General features: G+C 44.6%; 1 protein-coding gene across 1 annotated transcript in view; it reads left to right on the forward strand.

Annotated features, from left to right (window-relative positions):
- Positions 1 to 17700, forward strand: part of ZNF827 (zinc finger protein 827) — a gene marked incomplete at its 5' end in the record, with an annotated part of 180073 nt that overhangs the window by 49525 nt on the left and 112848 nt on the right. Inside the window, one exon of the mRNA XM_079919486.1 lies at positions 3965 to 4445. Coding sequence (XP_079775612.1) covers positions 3965 to 4445 — 481 coding nt within the window. The remainder of the gene's footprint in view (positions 1 to 3964; positions 4446 to 17700) is intronic.

Raw genomic sequence — 17700 nt, forward strand, 5'->3', positions numbered from 1 at the left:
AAAACTAAAATTTGTTTTTGTTACCGTGTCCTACTCTGTGTTTAGAAATCAGTTCTGGCAAATTTAAAGCTTCAGTGAGCAGAAAACTTGCATCTGGCCTGACACCTTGTAAGCCTGTTTTCAGCTCAGGGTCACTTAAAACAACCTATTTATAAACCCATGGGAAAAAAACAAACAAACTGGGTTTTCAATAGCAAGAACTACTGACCCTGAAACTACAGGGAGATGAGTTGGGTGCCTTGATGATACAGACCGTCGGCCATGACAGCGTTGCAGATGAGAGCAGCCAGGGCTCTGTGGGTCGTGGGGTCTTAGAATGCTTTCAGAACAAATCAATAACCAGTACAATAAAGCAGTGGTGTGAAATGACTACTTTCTTCAAACTCATGGTGTCCTAACCTGTTGAGCTTTTGAGGAGGGGAGTGTGAGAGGGGCTTATGCAAGTTTAATTTCATCAGATGGTGTCCGCTTTCTTTTCTGTTCTCCACCTCACTTATGGGCCCGTGTTTTTTGCTTTGATCAAAGAATTCATGATTTAATTTTGATGAGGCATACTTTCATTTTGGTAGATTTTGAGAACATAGTCTACAGAGAAACATAATAGCTGTGGCCTTAGGAATACATATTCTTTGCTCTGTGCACCAGAGGCTACGAGATGGATAGATAGTCCTACCTCAGAAGTAGGGGCAGTATAGCCTATAGATTAGGATCTCAAACTGTGTGGTAAAAAAAAAAACACCTCAGTTAGAATCTCGGTTCCATGACTTTCAGTAGCTGCGGAGCTTTGGGTGAATCATTTAACCTCTCCAAGGCTCCGTTTCCGCTCGTGGAGATAATAATCATACGATCTATCTCACGGACTTGTTATAAGGGTTAAATGAGATAACAGATACAAAGCACTTAATATGATGCCCAGCATGGAGAAACACGCAATAAATGCAGCTACTGTAGTAATTATTATCCGAAAGCCATCTGAATATATATTTACATTTAGAAATAAATCGATGACATGGCATGAAAGAATTACTCTAAATTTTATTGCTTTTCTCTCTTCATGACATAGCTTTCGTGTTGAGAATTTAGAAAAACTGATAAAAAGAATCTGAAACTGGCCCTTAATCCCATCACGCAGAAATAACCATTATCATCCTAATCTGTATCCTTCTATATTGATTACATAAAGCTACCTAAGGAAGAACGGGATTCTACTTTATTTGTTCAACAACTACAGTACTTACTGGGTTCAGGCACTGTACAATTTTCTGAAAGCCTGCCTTTCCTCCTCCATATATCACGCAAATGTTTTTATGGCTTGTTGCGGAAGGAGCTTGTAAATGCCTCCAGCTTCCTCGGGGTTATCTTAGATTTCCATTAAGTCTTTTACAACTTTCCTGGATGAGCGAGCGTACAGGAATTAAATGCGGAATTCATAAGCTAAAATTGAACAGAGAAGGTGAGGAGGGCTGAGATCGGGAACATGGGTGAAGAAACGGCAAGAAATAGGCAAGGGTCAGGGCGCCGACTTTTTCTAGTCTCAGGCCTGCCAGCTAAGGAGCTGACTCCTAGGTAAGCCCCCTCCCGGCCTGCCTTGTCCCCTCAGTGAGGTGGAGATGTTTCCCGAAGTGTCCTCGTGTTTGTCCAGCTGCTACCAGGAGGTAGACCCAGTGATGCAGTAGCCCTTATACTTCCCACCTCTTGGGGTGGTGACAGGCTCTCTCTGTGAAGGATGACCTGCAGAAAGCAGGTCTCTATGGGACCTGGAAAGAATGACACGCTTTAGTCAAGTGTTTCTTGACAGTAGCCGACCAAGAGGGGATTTTAAGCTGATGTCGGGCTAAAGAGAGTACAGATGATCCCTTTCTGTCGGGAGAGCAGGGGAGAGCCTTCCCTCCAAGGCCAAATGCGAGCTCTCGCCCCTCCGGGAAGGTCTAGCTCTAATAAAATTCTAAGTGTGACCGTCAACACTTCATCCACTGTTTTTCTTTTCAACGGTCACTCATTTTTCTGCCACTAAATACAGCCAGGCCAGTATCGGGTGGAAGAGGAACCGCATACAGGACTTGGGCACAGACGCTTTTGAATCCAGGGCTCCCTGTTTGATTTTAGAACATGGGCTCTGTCCTTTTCCTTTTTCCAGAAGCTGCTTCCGGAGCTTCTGTTCTTGGATTAGCTCCTGTCCTCTCCCGGGGCAATAGATGTCAGGACACTCCTGAAATGGAATCTGCCCCACCGCACTGCTCCCAGGGACGCCGGAAGCTTTCAGCCTCATGACCTTTGCCACCTGGTTCCGGGGCGAGCTGTGGCTGGCACCTGTCAGGGTCCCCTGGGGCTGTGACCTGAGGCCCCCCCCCCAAGGTGCTTGCTCCTGTGTGAACTGGTTGGAGGAGAGGGTGGGGAATCTTCCCGATTCTGTGAGTGAGAAAGTAAATGAATTGCTCCGCTCCAGAGTGAAGTCCCTTTGTTGAGAAAGAACAGAGACAGTTAACAGCTGGTGACCAAGACTGTGTGTCCCCCCATTCCAGCCCCTCCCGAGGTTGCAGAGGGGAAGCCTTTTAATGAGCACGGCTTTGCTGTAACTGAATTTAAGTGTATACGGTTATTTCTGTGGAGAAATTCAGGCTTTGGGGGACCCAGAATCTCTTCTGTTGTTTTTTTCAAAAAGCCACAGTGGGGTGCTGTAGCGACAGGATCTCACCATTAACTTTTAATTTCTTTGCTTTTGTTGGTCACTCAACATTATTTAAAAGTATGTTTTGGCTGGTGAATAATGCTTTTGGATTGCACTCAGAACGCATAAACGGCTGTAGTAAAACTTGCACTCTTGGAAAGGAAACCCGCGCAGAGGGGCCAGGTGGCCCAGTGGATTAAGGAATCTTTAACCTTTAACCTTCCTCAGACCTGGATTCAAATCCTGCCTAGATCACCGCTCAAAGATGAGAGGTCGGTTTGACTTGGGTTTTGAATTCCAACCACTCGTTTGTCCAAAATCACACAACTCCCCAAATCTCTTGGCCCAAATCTCCACCATTGGCAGTTTCTACTCAAGGGAGGGCCAGTCCTGAAATAGCAGGGTGGAGCAGGTCAGCCCTGAAGTACACTGGCAGAGATGAATGGGGAAGTTACAAGCTTATGAGCACCTGCCAGCTCGGGCCAATGCAATGATTTCCTCACTTTTTCAAGCACTAAATTTGATTGTGACAGGAAGTAAAAAAAAGGTTTCTAGCCATTTTTACAGGTACTGTGCAGGCCAGGCTGGAACTGTGTTTAAAAGTCTGCATTCTTTCATTGCAGACAGAACCACGTTTGGAAACACTGGTTCCATCTTGCTGAGACAGCTTGGTGGGCATCAACCCCTGGTTTTTGTCCCCCTCTGCTTCCTTTATATGTCATTTTGCTCTAGCCACGTGCTTTGGGGTCTCAGTTTCTCTGTCTGTGAAATGGGAATACCCTGGAGGCATTATTTTCCGCATTCTTAATTACCTGGAGAAGCATTTTTGAAAATGGAAATTATGTTTGCAAAACGTAACTAATTCTCTGGGTGGTAATAATTGGGTCCCCGCAGTGTATTTATATTACTTGACAGGTTACCTCTGTTGACCCCCAACTAGTAAGTATGTAAGTTCAAATCGTGCTGGGTTTATAATGTTTTCTCTGAAGACATCAACCGAGATGGGATGACTAGAATATTAGGAGGATTCTACCCCAGACGGCCTCCATTGGCAGACAGCATCCTCAGTCGTGAGTATGGCTTTACTAATGGATTCTTAACCAGCGTGGACCTGCTTTGTGTTCAGGGATGGCCCTCACGACCTGAAGCACATAATGAAGTGCTCCTCTAGCGATGAGATTCCCTGGGCCGGCCCTTTGTACCGTGAGGAAATTGTTGCTGAGTAGCGCGGATGTACAGCAGGGCGTTTTGCATCAGCACACGGTGGCTAGCTCACTCTCCTTGCTTCTCCGCCAGGTTCATCAGCACCAGGACCGGGGAGAGACCTTTCAGTGCCAGCTCTGCCCTTTCACTTCCTCCCGTCACTTCAGCCTGAAACTCCACATGCGTTGCCATCAGCACTTCCTGAGGACAGAAGCCAAGGTGAAGGAGGAGATCCCAGACCCCGATGTCAAGGGATCTCCCCACCTCAGTGACAGTGCCTGCCTGGGGCAGCAAAGGGAAGGAGGAGGGACAGAGCTAGTGGGGACCATGATGACGTCCAGCACTCCAGAGAGGACTAGCCAGGGTGGGGCTGGCGTCTCGCCTTTGCTGGTGAAGGAGGAGCCCAAGGAAGATAATGGCCTGCCAACCTCCTTTACTCTGAATGCTACCGACAGGCCGGCCAACCACACGAAGCTGAGAGAGCCCTCCGAGTATGCAGCCAACAGTGCGTCCGCATTGTTCAGCCAGGACATCTCTGTTAAGATGGCGTCTGATTTTCTCATGAAGCTGTCAGGTACTTGAAGAGGGTTGTCCTCTCTCTCTCTCTCTTCTCTATCCCTCTACCAGTATTCTCATCTATAGAATGAGCTGGTAGGACTAAGTGATTTCAAGATCGCTTGAGATTCCAGTTGTCTGCACGCTCATACATTTTCTCCTTGAGACTTGTTTTTTGCAGTCCTTTGGAAGTAGGCGTGGCTGTGGTTTGGGTCTGAAAACAACGGGGATTGTTGATTTCTTTCTGGTTTTCCCCCTTTATGAGTTCTTGTTGTGGGGGACAGGCCACAGCGTGAGCCAGGTTGGTGACAGTTCTTGGTGTGACCTTGAGTCATTTTAACTTGTCTCTCCGTTGGGTTCTTTAAAGTGCTTGTACGGGTCATCTTGCTTTGTGTTATTCGAGTTCTTTATTGCCTTGCTTTAAAAGATTTTTAAAGGACGTGTACACAGAGACTACTATTAGGAATTATAGAGTTTTAAAATTTGAGCAACTGATAAAATTATCTTTAAATTTTGTTTTTTCTAATGGAAAGTTTTTTTATCACGGTAAAATATACCTAACATGAAATGTATCATTTGAACCATTTTTAAGTATACAGTTCTTTGGCATTCAGTACATTCACATTGCTGTGTAATCATCACCACCATTCATCTCTGGAACTTTTTCATCCTCCCAAACTGAAACCTTGTACCCATTAACCAAGAATTCCCCATTCCACCCTCCCCTCTGCCCCTGGTAACCATTATTCTATTTTCTGTCTCTATGAACATAAGTACTCCAGGTACCTCATGTAAAGTGTAATTAAAAAAAAAAATTTTTTTTTAAACATTCTTTTGCAACTGCCCCAGTGCCTTTTAGAAAAACGATGGAGTATGTTTTCAAAACTTATTACTAATTGATATCACTTTCACCATCAAATTATGCATGATGTTTCTTTTAGTTTTTTTCTTTTTTTTCCCCTCAATTCCTTAAGTTGTGGAGTTGAATGAGGGGGGTGTAGAGATGCTGAGGGAGCGCTGTTTTCCCTGACGTTTTGGAATGAGAAAACATGTTGTGGGTCTGTGCTGCTACTCATTATATTTTTTAATGTCTGATTTTAAATTTTAAAAGAGATGTGGAGGGTGGGGAAAGGTCGGCTGAGAATTGGTTCTATCTTTCAGTGAAGATGGCAGTCCCCAGGATGATTTCCAAATGCCATTTCAGCTCTTTGGAGATTGACAATACCCTTTTAAATGGAGAATAATTGGTCACCACCTTCCTTTAAATGGACTGTGAGTTGCATTTCACTAAATGTCATCGCCAGGTGAATTCGAGGTTCTGCTTCACTCTGAAGTCCCTTTGCTCAGTGACACTTCAGTCAGGTCTTCTGGAATGTCCCCATCACCCCAGGTCTTTGCCCCTCAGGAGTGCACAGCGCTGGTTGGGAGAAATGAGGAAAGGCAGGGGATGGAAATGAGGCACCGCAGAAAGAACTGAGATGGAAATGTTACAGGGAGGCATCCCACCCTGCAAGATGAGTGAGCTCGTCCTACACCGGAAATGATCGGGTGTCAGAAATTCAACCGTGGCAGTGAAGAATGGTCTTCCCTTGTCTTCTCCTCTTGTATCCCAACCTAGGGGGACGTGTGATCTTTGAGACTCTGCTTTTTGTATTTAAACATTTTTGAAAATGGGGGGGAAATTCAGGCTTCTGGTTTTCCTTTCGCTGCTGATCCTTTAGTTCTCACTTCTGGGAGATCTCTGGTTCTTCTTTGATGGTCTCTCCCACCAATGTCAGAGCAAAAAGGGCCCCTTTTCTGGGCTCTTCTAGCACTTTCCCAAGGAATGCAATAGCATATTCACTTAGCATAGCTTAGAAACAAACGGGGACATTTCCTTACTTAGCAGACAGGGGAAACTCAGGATGGGGTTAGTAACTCTTAGGAAGAGGGTACTCCCTTTACTCCAGGACTCCAGAAAGTTTTTAATCCTGAGGAAGGTGAGTGGGGGTGGAGGAAGGTTTGATGGGACACAATTCCTGCTGAGCTCAGCTGTGAGTGCCCGGCATCAGGCTGTAATTAGCCCCAGACCCAGTCTCAGGGAGCACAAGATAAGGCCTGTGGCTTCTGGGAGCCAGGCTTGCAGACAGGAAAAACACAAGAGGAGAAGCCAGTCGGTAGGTTGGGGTGAAAAACTGTGCACCCAGGCCTTATACTGTGATCTGTTTTCTCAGTCGGCTATTGATGGGGACTTGTTTACGGGTTTGGCAGTCGCAGTATTTACTGACTGATCAGTTGGCATAAGAAAACAGATAACAAATGCATGCTGTTTATGCAGAAGGCCCGCGCAGCTATTTTATGGTGGCTTACTAGAGGTCCTGAAACCTGACTTGTGTGCACTGTTACCTAGCAACCTGTTACAAAGTCACCGGGGAGTGAGATGCATTGGTAATTTTTTTGTGTGTGTGCATATTTGGATGTAAATGTAAACTTGGTGACAGTGGCAACGCAGCCCACGGGAAAAGGAAAGGAATACATTTTCCAGAGGTGGGGAGGCATTATTTATTTCTTTTTCTTCCACTCACTCTCTCGTTGGTCAGGCTCTAGAATTGATAGCTCCCGTCATTGTGGTGTTCTACCTGGCTGTGTCTGTGACTGTGATCCCGGGACCACAAGGCCAGATCCCGGGGAGCTGTGCCTGAGTTTCTAGCTCTTTCCCTTATCAGATGTCGGGTTAGCATCAGGCCTTGTCCCTAGGCATCATAACGGCGCCATTGTTCTTGCCATGAATTTTTGAGCTGGGCTCTGTGTGTGCACCTGCTGGGACTCTAGGGTGCAGCTGTTTGTGGACACGGGGGCTGGGAGTCTCTGTGCCAGCCACATCACAGTCTGCAGAACCGGAGCACAGTGGCAAATTCAAGCGTGTCCATACCTTCTTGTTTCCAAAAGAGAGATGGAAAACACTTGATTCTTTCTTGCTTGGTGATTAAGGGGAGTCTTTCTTGCTCCCACTGGATTAAAAATCACTGGTGGAATCCTCTTTTTTTTTTTTAAACCTTATAAATGTGTAAAGGATGCTTACTATTTTTTTTTTAATTTATTTTATTTATTTATGGCTGCGTTGGGTCTTTGTTGCTGTGCGCAGACTTTCTCTAGTTGCGGCGAGAGGGGGCTACTCTTCGTTGCGGTGCGCGGGCTTCTCACTGCGGTGGCTTCTCTTGCTGAGGAGCAGAGGCTCTAGGTGCACGGGCTTCAGTCGTTGTGGCACGCGGGCTCTAGAGCGCAGGCTCAGTAGTTGTGGCGCACGGGCTTAGTTGCTCCACAGCATGTGGGATCCTCCCAGCAGAGGGCTCAAACCCTCGTCCCCTGCATTGGCAGGCAGATTCTTAACCACTGCGCCACCAGGGAAGCCCTGGAATCTTCTTTTAAAAGGACTCTAAATCCTTCCCTCCCTACCCCCGTTTTGAGATTTCCTAGTGTCTGTGATTGTGAAATCAAACCCCTTCCCCGAACCGTCTACTCTTCTGCCTGAGCCCACACTTAACATTCCTTCGTCCTTCAAGATTAGCCTTGTTCCCTAGGACCAAGGTTTTCCAGGCTCAGCACCATAATTGATTCAGGGAAGAGGATGGGACAGTCCCTGCTGCTGGCTTTCTGGGCTGTTGGAAAAGATAATTTTGCAAACTCTGCTCCAAGTTTCAGCCTAGGAGGCAGGCCTTTGAGGGCTGCAGCCCTGCATATTTGCATCGATCTTTCTTGAGAGCCAAAAGGCAGATGCAGACTGTCGCATGTCAGGGCAAGGGATTCAGTAGCCGCGTGACTGGGGCTATGCAGGGGAGAGGAGATTAAATTCCTACTGTTTCTGCACCTTCTCTCCTTTATCCAGTAGCAGTTCTCACCTTGACTAACATTAGACTTACCTGGGGAGTTTTTTTTTTTTTTTAAATGCCAGGGTCCAACCCCACTGCCAGAAATTATGATTCAGTTGGTCTAGGATAGGACCTAGACCTAGACATTGGTGTTTTCTTTTTCTTTTTTTTTTTTTTTGGCCACACTGCGTGACATGCGGGATCTTAGTTCCCCAACCGGGGATTGAACCTGCGCCCCCTGCAGTGAAAGTCTTAACCACTGGACCACCAGGGAAGTCCCTAGACATTGGTGTTTTCTTTAAAATCCTCAAACGATTCTAAAATGCAGCCAGGACTAAGGACCACTGATGTGGAAGATAAATTTGGTACCTGTTTTTGTGTTTGTTGTTTTTTCAGTGCACCTATAGTTTTTCAGTGCAACTCTCTTCCCTCACTTTCTATCCAAGACCATGAAAAGGTGCCTGGTGGTTTGGGATGGGTCTGAGGCATTCACTATAGGTCAAGGTTAACATGAACTGGAGGCCTGGGTGAGTCATGGTCATTCAGCCCCATGTTTTCCCTCGTGGAGCCACATGACAGGAGAATTAAAAGAAGCATCTTGATGTTCTCCAGTTAGAATTAGAAAGTCTCGAGACTCATCTAGAACATCTAGGAACTGGGAGTATCATCATTAGACGCCTGATTAAAAGTTGCCTGCTGTGGGCTTACATCATTTCTCTTTCTGAAAACTACACTTTTCAAGATATCACATTTAAGTCTAACTCTCCAAATTAGAACCAAGCAGTTGACAGAAACTTGGCACCTCAGTTGTTGGCTGGGAATATCTTTTTATCTTTTTGTACTTGGTTTTTTGAAAATAAAAGATACAAGTCATTTCAACTATTTTTAGTTTGGAAACTGGCCCAAAAAATGTATCCTGTCTCCCATATTCTATTAATTTCATAAAATTGGGGCCGAAACATCTTAACCGTGAGAGGTGGACTTCGGAAAACAGTGACTTGCAAATGGGTCCAAGCTGAATTGTTTCGAATGTGTTAGGAGCTCAGCGGTAAAATGGCAAAGGTTCTCTTGAATAAACGAAGGGGAGCTGGTGAATGTTTGTGTTGTATCTTGCGGTTTCCCGTGGGCCTTTGTTCTGCCACCTTCATCTCTTTCCCATAATGTTATGCATCTGTAGTTACGGTTTGTCTGTAAAGGGCAGCTCCTTATCCTGTGATACCTTTGTTTGTGCTGCTGAAGAAGGAGGGGGCCGGGAGACGCCCGTTAACTAGGCATCCTTATTACCGGATGGCTCTGATTGGCTTTCTGTCAGACATCTTAGCATCCTTCTACCAAGGAAGTGCTGGCCTTCCGCCATTCACGCCCTCAGGCTTTGGTGCCATTAGCTGGGGCCCTCCCCACGCCCAAGTGTGCCTTCCCCCAGTGGGTTTATTTTTGGCAGTCTTCCTCTGTATCTTCAGTTGGGCCCTTTTCTAACCCTGCCTGGCTTTTCTCATGATGGGCACTCACTGATCACTTGACTAAAATTCCTGGTGTCAGAAGCCACATTGTGGGCCCTCATGTGTGCAGGCAGCCCGAATGTCCTATTGAAATCCTGGATTTACCGAACCTGGTGGGTGATCCGTAGGAGAGGGAGAGTGTGACTCTTTCCTGTTTTTCAGTGACTTGCTACTCCACGGGCTGAGGGCTGATCTGAGTCACAGAAGGGAGCAGGTGGCGTAACAAGAAAGTGGGACCTGGAGTGACACACTCACGTGCTCAGGCCTCCAGGGATGGAGACTTTGTGACACTGACTCATTGTTTATGATTTTTCCTTAACAATCACTTACATAGTGCCTGCTCCTTGCTGTTTAACCCGTTTGAACTTCATAACAACCCGAGAGGAAGATACTGTTGGTATTCCCATTGTACAGATGAAAACAGAGAGGTTAAGAAACTTGCCCACGTTTACACAGCTAATAATGGTGGGACTGGGATTCTAATCCAGGCAGCCAGGCTCCAGCATCCCCTCCCCCAAATCACAAAGTAAGGAAGTGGTGAAACTGGAAGTTAGCTCTGTTCTCTGCCCTTGTTTTTGTAGAGTCAGAGTCCCCAGCAAGGGAGCCATTCTCTGAACGTCGTATGTTAGATGCCACCGGAATTTGTGCTCATACTTGTGGGCTTTTCAGGCATTGCTTAGTGCAGATAGAGTAGTAACAGTAAAGCCAGTTACCGTGTGTCTTCAATGGCTCGTAACAAGCATGTAGTTGAGGAAACCAAGACTGGAAGTCAGTAGTGTTAGAAGGGTTGCCACTGGAATCCAGACGTTTCTTTCCTCACCGTGCTGCATAGAGCTCATCTCATTCCAGAATTGTCTGCACAGTGGTTGTTTAATCTTGATAGACTCTTGGGAAAATGGTTCAAACTCTATGTTTCTGCACAACTGAATCCAGGTCATTTTCTTCCTTCCCTCAGAAGTACATTTTCTTCCACTCACTACTGTTGTTACTGCTGTTACAACTTCTACTATTGTTATCCTGAGCCTTACCTTATTACTAATCAAATGGGTTTCCAGTGAGCCAGGGGCGGTGCCAATTTCTCAGTTAACCCTCCCAACAGCCCTGTTAATGTTAAACCTATTTCATAGTTGAGGAAGCTGAGGCTTAGTAGGTTTCGGCGACCGAGGGGTAGAGCAGAGATTCAGCGCTGCCTAACTGTGAAGCTTGGCTCCTAACCACTTAATAAGCTATTACCTAATTTTTTTTTTTTTTTTGTCAATTGAGTGAACTGTCTTTTGACCTCCGTCTGCTTCACTGTTTATTTTCCTTGGCTTCAAACCATGACATCGTTTTTAATGCATGCTAATTCAGTCACTAATCTGGTTAAATTTTTGTGTGTCTTCAAAATACACCCACAATCCATCCCTCGAGGGCGGCCTTTCCTGGCCCACCAGCTCTCTCCCGGATGCTTCCTCCACCCCAGGACCCTCCCTCCCCTCCGCCAGGCTTCCAAGGTGTAAATGGACTCTTCTGATACCTCTGGCATCAGGTTGTGCTCCTGCCTGGCTTCCTTCTCCTGAGTAATGGTATCCCCACTCCTCTCAAGAAAAATGCTGAGTCTTCACCAGCTGGTACTCACTCCCCCTGCCCCCCATTTCCATTTACCTGCCTTCCCTCATGTTCCAGGAGTCCGGTCACTGGAACCATGGAGTTCCATAAATCTTCCTCCTGTTAGGTAAAATGGGGGAGGGGGGTTCTAAAAAGAATTAATAATGTTATTTAAACCAAAATAACTAGGGACTTCCCTGGCGGTCCAGTGGTTAGGACTCTGCGCTTCCGCTGCAGAGGGCACAGGTTCGATCTCTGGTCGGGGAACGAAGATACCTCATGCTGTGCGGTGTGGCCCAAAAAACCCCACAAAATAACGAGTTTAATGCACCTCTGACCCCCAGTGGTTCTGTATCTTTGTAGAGAATTTCTAGCAACATTGCCCCTTATTGCTGTGATATCCACCGCTACTGCCTGCTCCAATGATACTTAGAATCTTAACATCCACGTTGATCCTTGCATTACTGCTCGTGTCTTAGCCTTGCCTCTTCAACTATGTTTCAGATTGCTAAGGGGGGGGGAGGGGCAGCGGCAGGGGATGATGTTTCCTTTATAATGTCCTTATCTTTGTATCATCCACAATGTATTCTGTGGTAGATGATAAGAAAGGTATTCCATTAGTCATATACACTCTGGGAGGCAGGTTTTCAGAGGATGTGGTATTACTTCACTTAAAAAAGATTTAAAGGGCTTCCCTGGTGGTGCAGTGGTTGAGAATCTGCCTGCCAATGCAGGGGACATGGGTTCGAGCTCTGGTCTGGGAAGATCCCACATGCCGCGGAGCAACTGGGCCCGTGAGCTACAACTGCTGAGCCTGTGCTCCGCAACAAGAGAGGCCGCGATAGTGAGAGGCCCGCGCACCGCGATGAAGAGTGGCCCCCGCTTGCCGCAACTAGAGAAAGTCCTCGCACAGAAACCAAGACCCAACGCAGCCAAAAATAAATAAATAAAGATTTAACTTTAAAAAAAAAAGATTTACAAAGTCACAACCAGCTCCTAGTGCCATAAAGAGTACGGAAGAAAGAGGTGGTCCATGGGAAGAAAACAGGCTGTTCAAAGGGAGCCTCAAAGGGTGTGAGCACCTTGGCGTTGGCCGGGACCTCAGCTTCTGGGGCCAAATCTAGGAACTAGAGTCGGTCACACAGGGAGTTAAGTAACAAACCGGTCCACAGTTTAGCAGCTCAACACAATAGCCATTTACTTAGCTTACGAGTTTGGGGACTGGCAGTTGGGCATGGCTGACCGGTGTGCTTTTCCTGGTCTCTTCTGGGCTGACTCATCCATCTGCAGCACCTTGCCAGGTTGCCAGGGCATGGCTGGTCTACGTGGGTCCCAGCTGGGAGGGCTTCTTTCTGTCCCCCAGGGTGTCCCATCCTTCAGTGTGTTAGCCTGGGCTCGCCCACATGGCAGCTGGCTTCCAAAGGAGAGAGCAGAAGTGCTCCAGGAGGCTGGGCTCAAAGCTGGTCCAGCGGCATCACTTCCACCACATTCCAGTGACCAAATCCAGCCACTTCAACCCAGATTCAAAGGGTGGGATAATCTGCTCCACCTCTTGATGGGAAGAGCCGTGGAGTCACATGGCAAAAGGGGTGGGTTTGCAGGCAGAAGGGACCATGAGGACCATTTTGCAGTCTCCTTGCAACGCCCAGAGTGCCTCAGACTCACTGGGTGCTCCACAAAGACAAAAACACATTAAAATACCAATGTATGAACCAGAATGTCAGTACAGTCATTTAAAATGACAAGTGTAACGATCAAGAGCAGATGTCATTTGGGGCAGATGGTCACTGACTTCCCTGAAGAGTGTTGGAAATATATGATCCAATCTTTAGGCTTTCTTTTTTTCCAGTCTCAAGTCACCTCAAGCTGTTCTTACATGCAAATCACTCCACGGCTGTTCCTACAGCTCATTCTTTGGATGTGTTAATAGCGTGAATTTCAAATGCAGTTTTCTCTCCCCTCTCCTCCCGGCTAGAGGCTTGATCGGTTTTCCAGGACTGGTCCTTCCTGCTTTTGACAAGGGAGATATCCTGTCTGTTAAGTGGATTCCAGCAGATAGCTGCTCTTGCTTATTATGTGCGGCTTCTAGTAGTTTCGTTCACGGAGAAAAGCCTTATTTATTTATTTTAAAGTTCGGTGGCGCTGCTTATCGTTATTACCCTCCCTGCTCCAAAGGCTCTTTTGTCTTCCCTTTGTCGCTCTGTCTATAATCTCAGTAGCTGTCACAGGGGACCTGCGCGGCCCTAGTCTGCAGACACAGACACTGAAGTGTGACCAAGGATTAGCTCAGGTGCGGATGAAAGATATAATGAAATATAATGAGAAATATAAGATGGTTAAAACTCCGCTAAACACTAAGTATAAAACTACTTAAGGCCAATTGAGTAGTTTACCTTATGAGAGAGCAAGGTTTGAAAATATTTAGCTAATGTTTTAAACTTTCTATTTGAATATAATAGGCTTCACTGTTATTAATTATTATTTAATGAAATCTCGACTTTCCTTATGATTTCTGAAGGCAATTTATTTTCTTCTCACCCAAAGTGCATCAAGTTGTCAAAAAAATCCCAGGTCCCCAGACGGATCATACATCCTTACATACACTTACAAGGGACCTTGGGTAGTTATAACAGCCCTGGTTTGTAATCTGGAGAGTTGAGCTCTGACTCTGATTCTATCATGAATGAGCTGTGTGGTTTTAGAAAGGTCATATCATTCTCCGAGACTGTGTTTTCTTATTGTAAAATAAGGGAGTGGAAAACAGTAATGGTTTTCATTTTGTTGGTTGGTTTTCAAACATTAAACCCATTTTTTTCCAAACAAAATCTTAAGGGCAGACTCAATATACAAAACACGAAGAAGATGTAGTTTAATGTATTTTTAAATTTAACTTTAGTTTTTAGGTTCTCATGTATTATATTTATTTATTTTAAAAGTCCAGCGATTAGAAAAAAGTTGCTAAGTGATACTCCCACACACATGAAATTAGTGTTATGCTAAGATGAGGTCTTACAGCAGTATAAGCATCTAGTGTATTTCTAAATTTATTTTGCTGATTGCAGCTTCAAGAAATACCATTTACACAGGGACATTGTGGCAAATGAGATAAGATTTTTAACAATTCACCTTGTAATCTCAGGATCCCTTTAGTTAAATGTATTCAGCTGCTTGAAAGAAGAGTACAATAATAAAAAGTTTTTGCTTCAAAGCTGACAATATTTAGCAATTGCCCTTATTCCTTATCATAATAAAGGGCAGACAAAAGCACCCCAAACTTTCAGCAGGTACTAAAGCCATCGATAATTCTATTTTAGCTACTTGGTTATCACTCAGTTAACCGTTATTTGGAAGTTTATTTAATCTTGCTAGTTTCAGATTCTTCACCCACAAGATGGAGATAATGATAGTAACTACTTCAGAGGGTCGTTGAGAGGATCAGATAAATTAATCCAAGGAAACAGCATACTCCCTGGCCCATATTTTGTGCTCTATAAATAACAGAACCAAATATGTGTCTATCTACATATTTCTGTGTGGCTGTTAGCCACGATCAGAAGCTTCACCAAAGCAGATACGCTTGAAACTACCCTGGCACCTAATTTAAGGCAGTGGTCCTCAACCAGAGGCGTGCTCAGGGGAGAGTAAGGCAATGTCTAGAGAAACTTTTGTTTCCACGACTGGGAAGTGCTGTTGGCATCTAGTAGGTAGAGACCAGGGATGCTCCTAAGCGTCCTACCGTTTGCAGGACGGTCACCCACAGCAAATTACCCAGCCTAGAATGTCAGTGGTGCTGAGGTTGAGAAAGCCTGATTTGAGGCATACCTATAGACTCTAGTCGTACCATAACTGTACAGTTTTAACATGCACAGGCCTGAATTTTTGGAAAGATTAGTGTATAGCCAAGCACTTCCTTATTAATGACACATTACTAGAACTCTGCCACTCCTAAGAGGCAGGGAGAACTGCATCACAAGTGATACACAAAACTGAATTAACTTGTTAACTCAAGTTAACCCATCAGTGGTTTCCAGTGAGTTGACATTTTATATATAACAGAGCTGAGGGTCCACATTTTAAAGTTTTAAATTAGTTTCAATAATTTTAAAAGCTTACATTGGAAACCGACATTTATTGGAACCCCAGAAACTTATCCTAGGGTTGGTTCCTTGGGACACTGTTTGAAAACCACCAAATCTGCGGTCCGTTCCAGGTCCAAGGGTCATTGGCTCTGCTTTAGGGGGAGCTAGTAAGTAAAATTCTCAATGGCCTAGCTTTTTCATGTACCAGTTCAGCAGACTCTGAACTGAAAGAGAGCTCGGTCTTATTAAACTCAAGGAAAGTGTCGTTTTCCTTCCCCAGAGGAAACAGACAAAGCAGAACAGTCATGTCGCAGTCCCTTCTTTCTCTTCCACCCTCTTAGATCTTCATAAAATTCTTCCCTACCAGAAAACATGCCTTTCCTTCAGGTTACACGCCACCCTTCCTCATTTCTCGTTCACGATACTTAGTTCACACCGTATCACTTCTGCCCAGAGTCCACAGTGCAACTGCTTGAGTTAGTTTCCTTCTTAAAGGCGCGTGGACTATCTTGGAGAGAAAGGAGAGCGCTTGGGTGCGTTTTCAGCCAGAAACCCTGAAGTCCAGTGTCTCTGATTTGGAGAAGTCAGTCTGTTAACCTCTTGGGACCTTAGTTCCTTCTCCTGCAAGATGAAGGTAGTAACAATGCCTGTCTCCTGTGGTTGATGGAAGGATCAATTCCTGTATAACTATTCAAATGCTAGTTGTGTGCGTTATTGAAGCAAATAATGGTCTTTAAGGAAGTTATACAGCATTGTCCTGGGGGTGGGGATGAGAGGGGCTTAGACAGAATCTCGAAGTGTACTGAGGACACCTCGCCGGAAAGACGGGTTCCTTTTACAACTCATTAATGCTGGCCTATTAGAATTAGAAACTTGGAATCATTTTATCCCAGTGGCTTTCCCGTTCCTTTCGCATATTAGCCTTTGTCTTGAATCCTTTCTAAATCCTGATTTAGAAAAAGCTGATTTGTTTCCTTTCAATGGCAGCCCAACTCCATCGAGCACATGGACTTACAGATGTACATAATTTTTAATCGTAATTTTCTCAGGTCGCAAAATGTTTGAACAGTGAGAGAAGGGACCTCTTGGTTAGTGGGACTTCCTCACTGAGTTAAGTGGAGTGTCTGGAAGCTTGACGATACATAAACGGAAGTCAAGGTACTTGCTGTGAAAAGTCCTTTACAAACTGAATTCCATACGTGCACAGATCTTCTTGTTAGTGGTAAGAATGAAGTAAAGACCAGGCAGTGAGTCATAAATTACTGCTTTTCTCTTAGCAATTTCCCCAAAGAGAAAACAACTTTAGTTTCACCTTTCCCTGTAGAAAAACAATTTTTTTAATTAAGATAAATTAAAAAAGATGGCAATTATGCAGTCATATTAATTTTAAAATATAGGGCTTTATGCACTATTCTCAGTGTAAATATTTCTGGTAATTGAAAAAAAGCAGGGTAGCCTTCTTATTGCTATTTTTACATCATCTATTTAGATCCAAATGTTTGGAAACTAAAACTTGGACAAATGAGTGTTTCCCAGATATTTTTTGATATGTCATTAGCCATATTTACATTTCCCTAGCACATTACTAGTTTTATGCCATTCTTGACATTGTCAGAATGAAAACCAGGTATGAAGTACCTTGCAAATTTATAAAACAGCAACATACAGCTTGCCTATTATTTTTTAAAAGTGTCTTATTACAGTTCTGTTAAATCTGGGTTGTACTAATAATGCCAAATATCTTTTTTTTTTTTTCTTAAGTCTTATGTAGCACATATTCTGACTAATGCTCCCAGAAGCTACTTATATCTTCAGAGAGCATTGGCTTCATGGTTGCCCTCTCCAGCAGTTAGGATTTGCTTCCAGGGCCTCAGTAGTTTCTTATCTCTTTCCTAGGCTCACCTTAGAATTTTTTAAAGTTTCAAAAATAAAAGATGCAAGCCTGAAGCATTTTTAAAAATATATAACCATTCACTTTATATTGTTCCTACCCAAAGAATCAAAATTAAAGACTTAATAGAAAGCACACCATTTTTTTTATTATTATTATTTTTTAAAATTTTCTTTATTTTTTTAGCTGCGTTGGGTCTTAGTTGCAGCATGTGGGATCTTTCATTGTGGTGCACAGGCATCTCTCTAGTTGTGGTGTGCAGGTTTTCTCTCTCTAGTTATGGCGCACGGGTTCCAGAGAGCGTGGGCTCTGTAGTTTGTGGCATGCAGGCTCTCTAGTTGAGGCACACGAGCTCAGTAGTTGTGGTACG

The sequence above is a fragment of the Stenella coeruleoalba genome (assembly GCF_951394435.1).
Source record: "Stenella coeruleoalba genome assembly, chromosome: 4".
NCBI classification, from domain to species: Eukaryota; Metazoa; Chordata; class Mammalia; order Artiodactyla; family Delphinidae; genus Stenella; species Stenella coeruleoalba.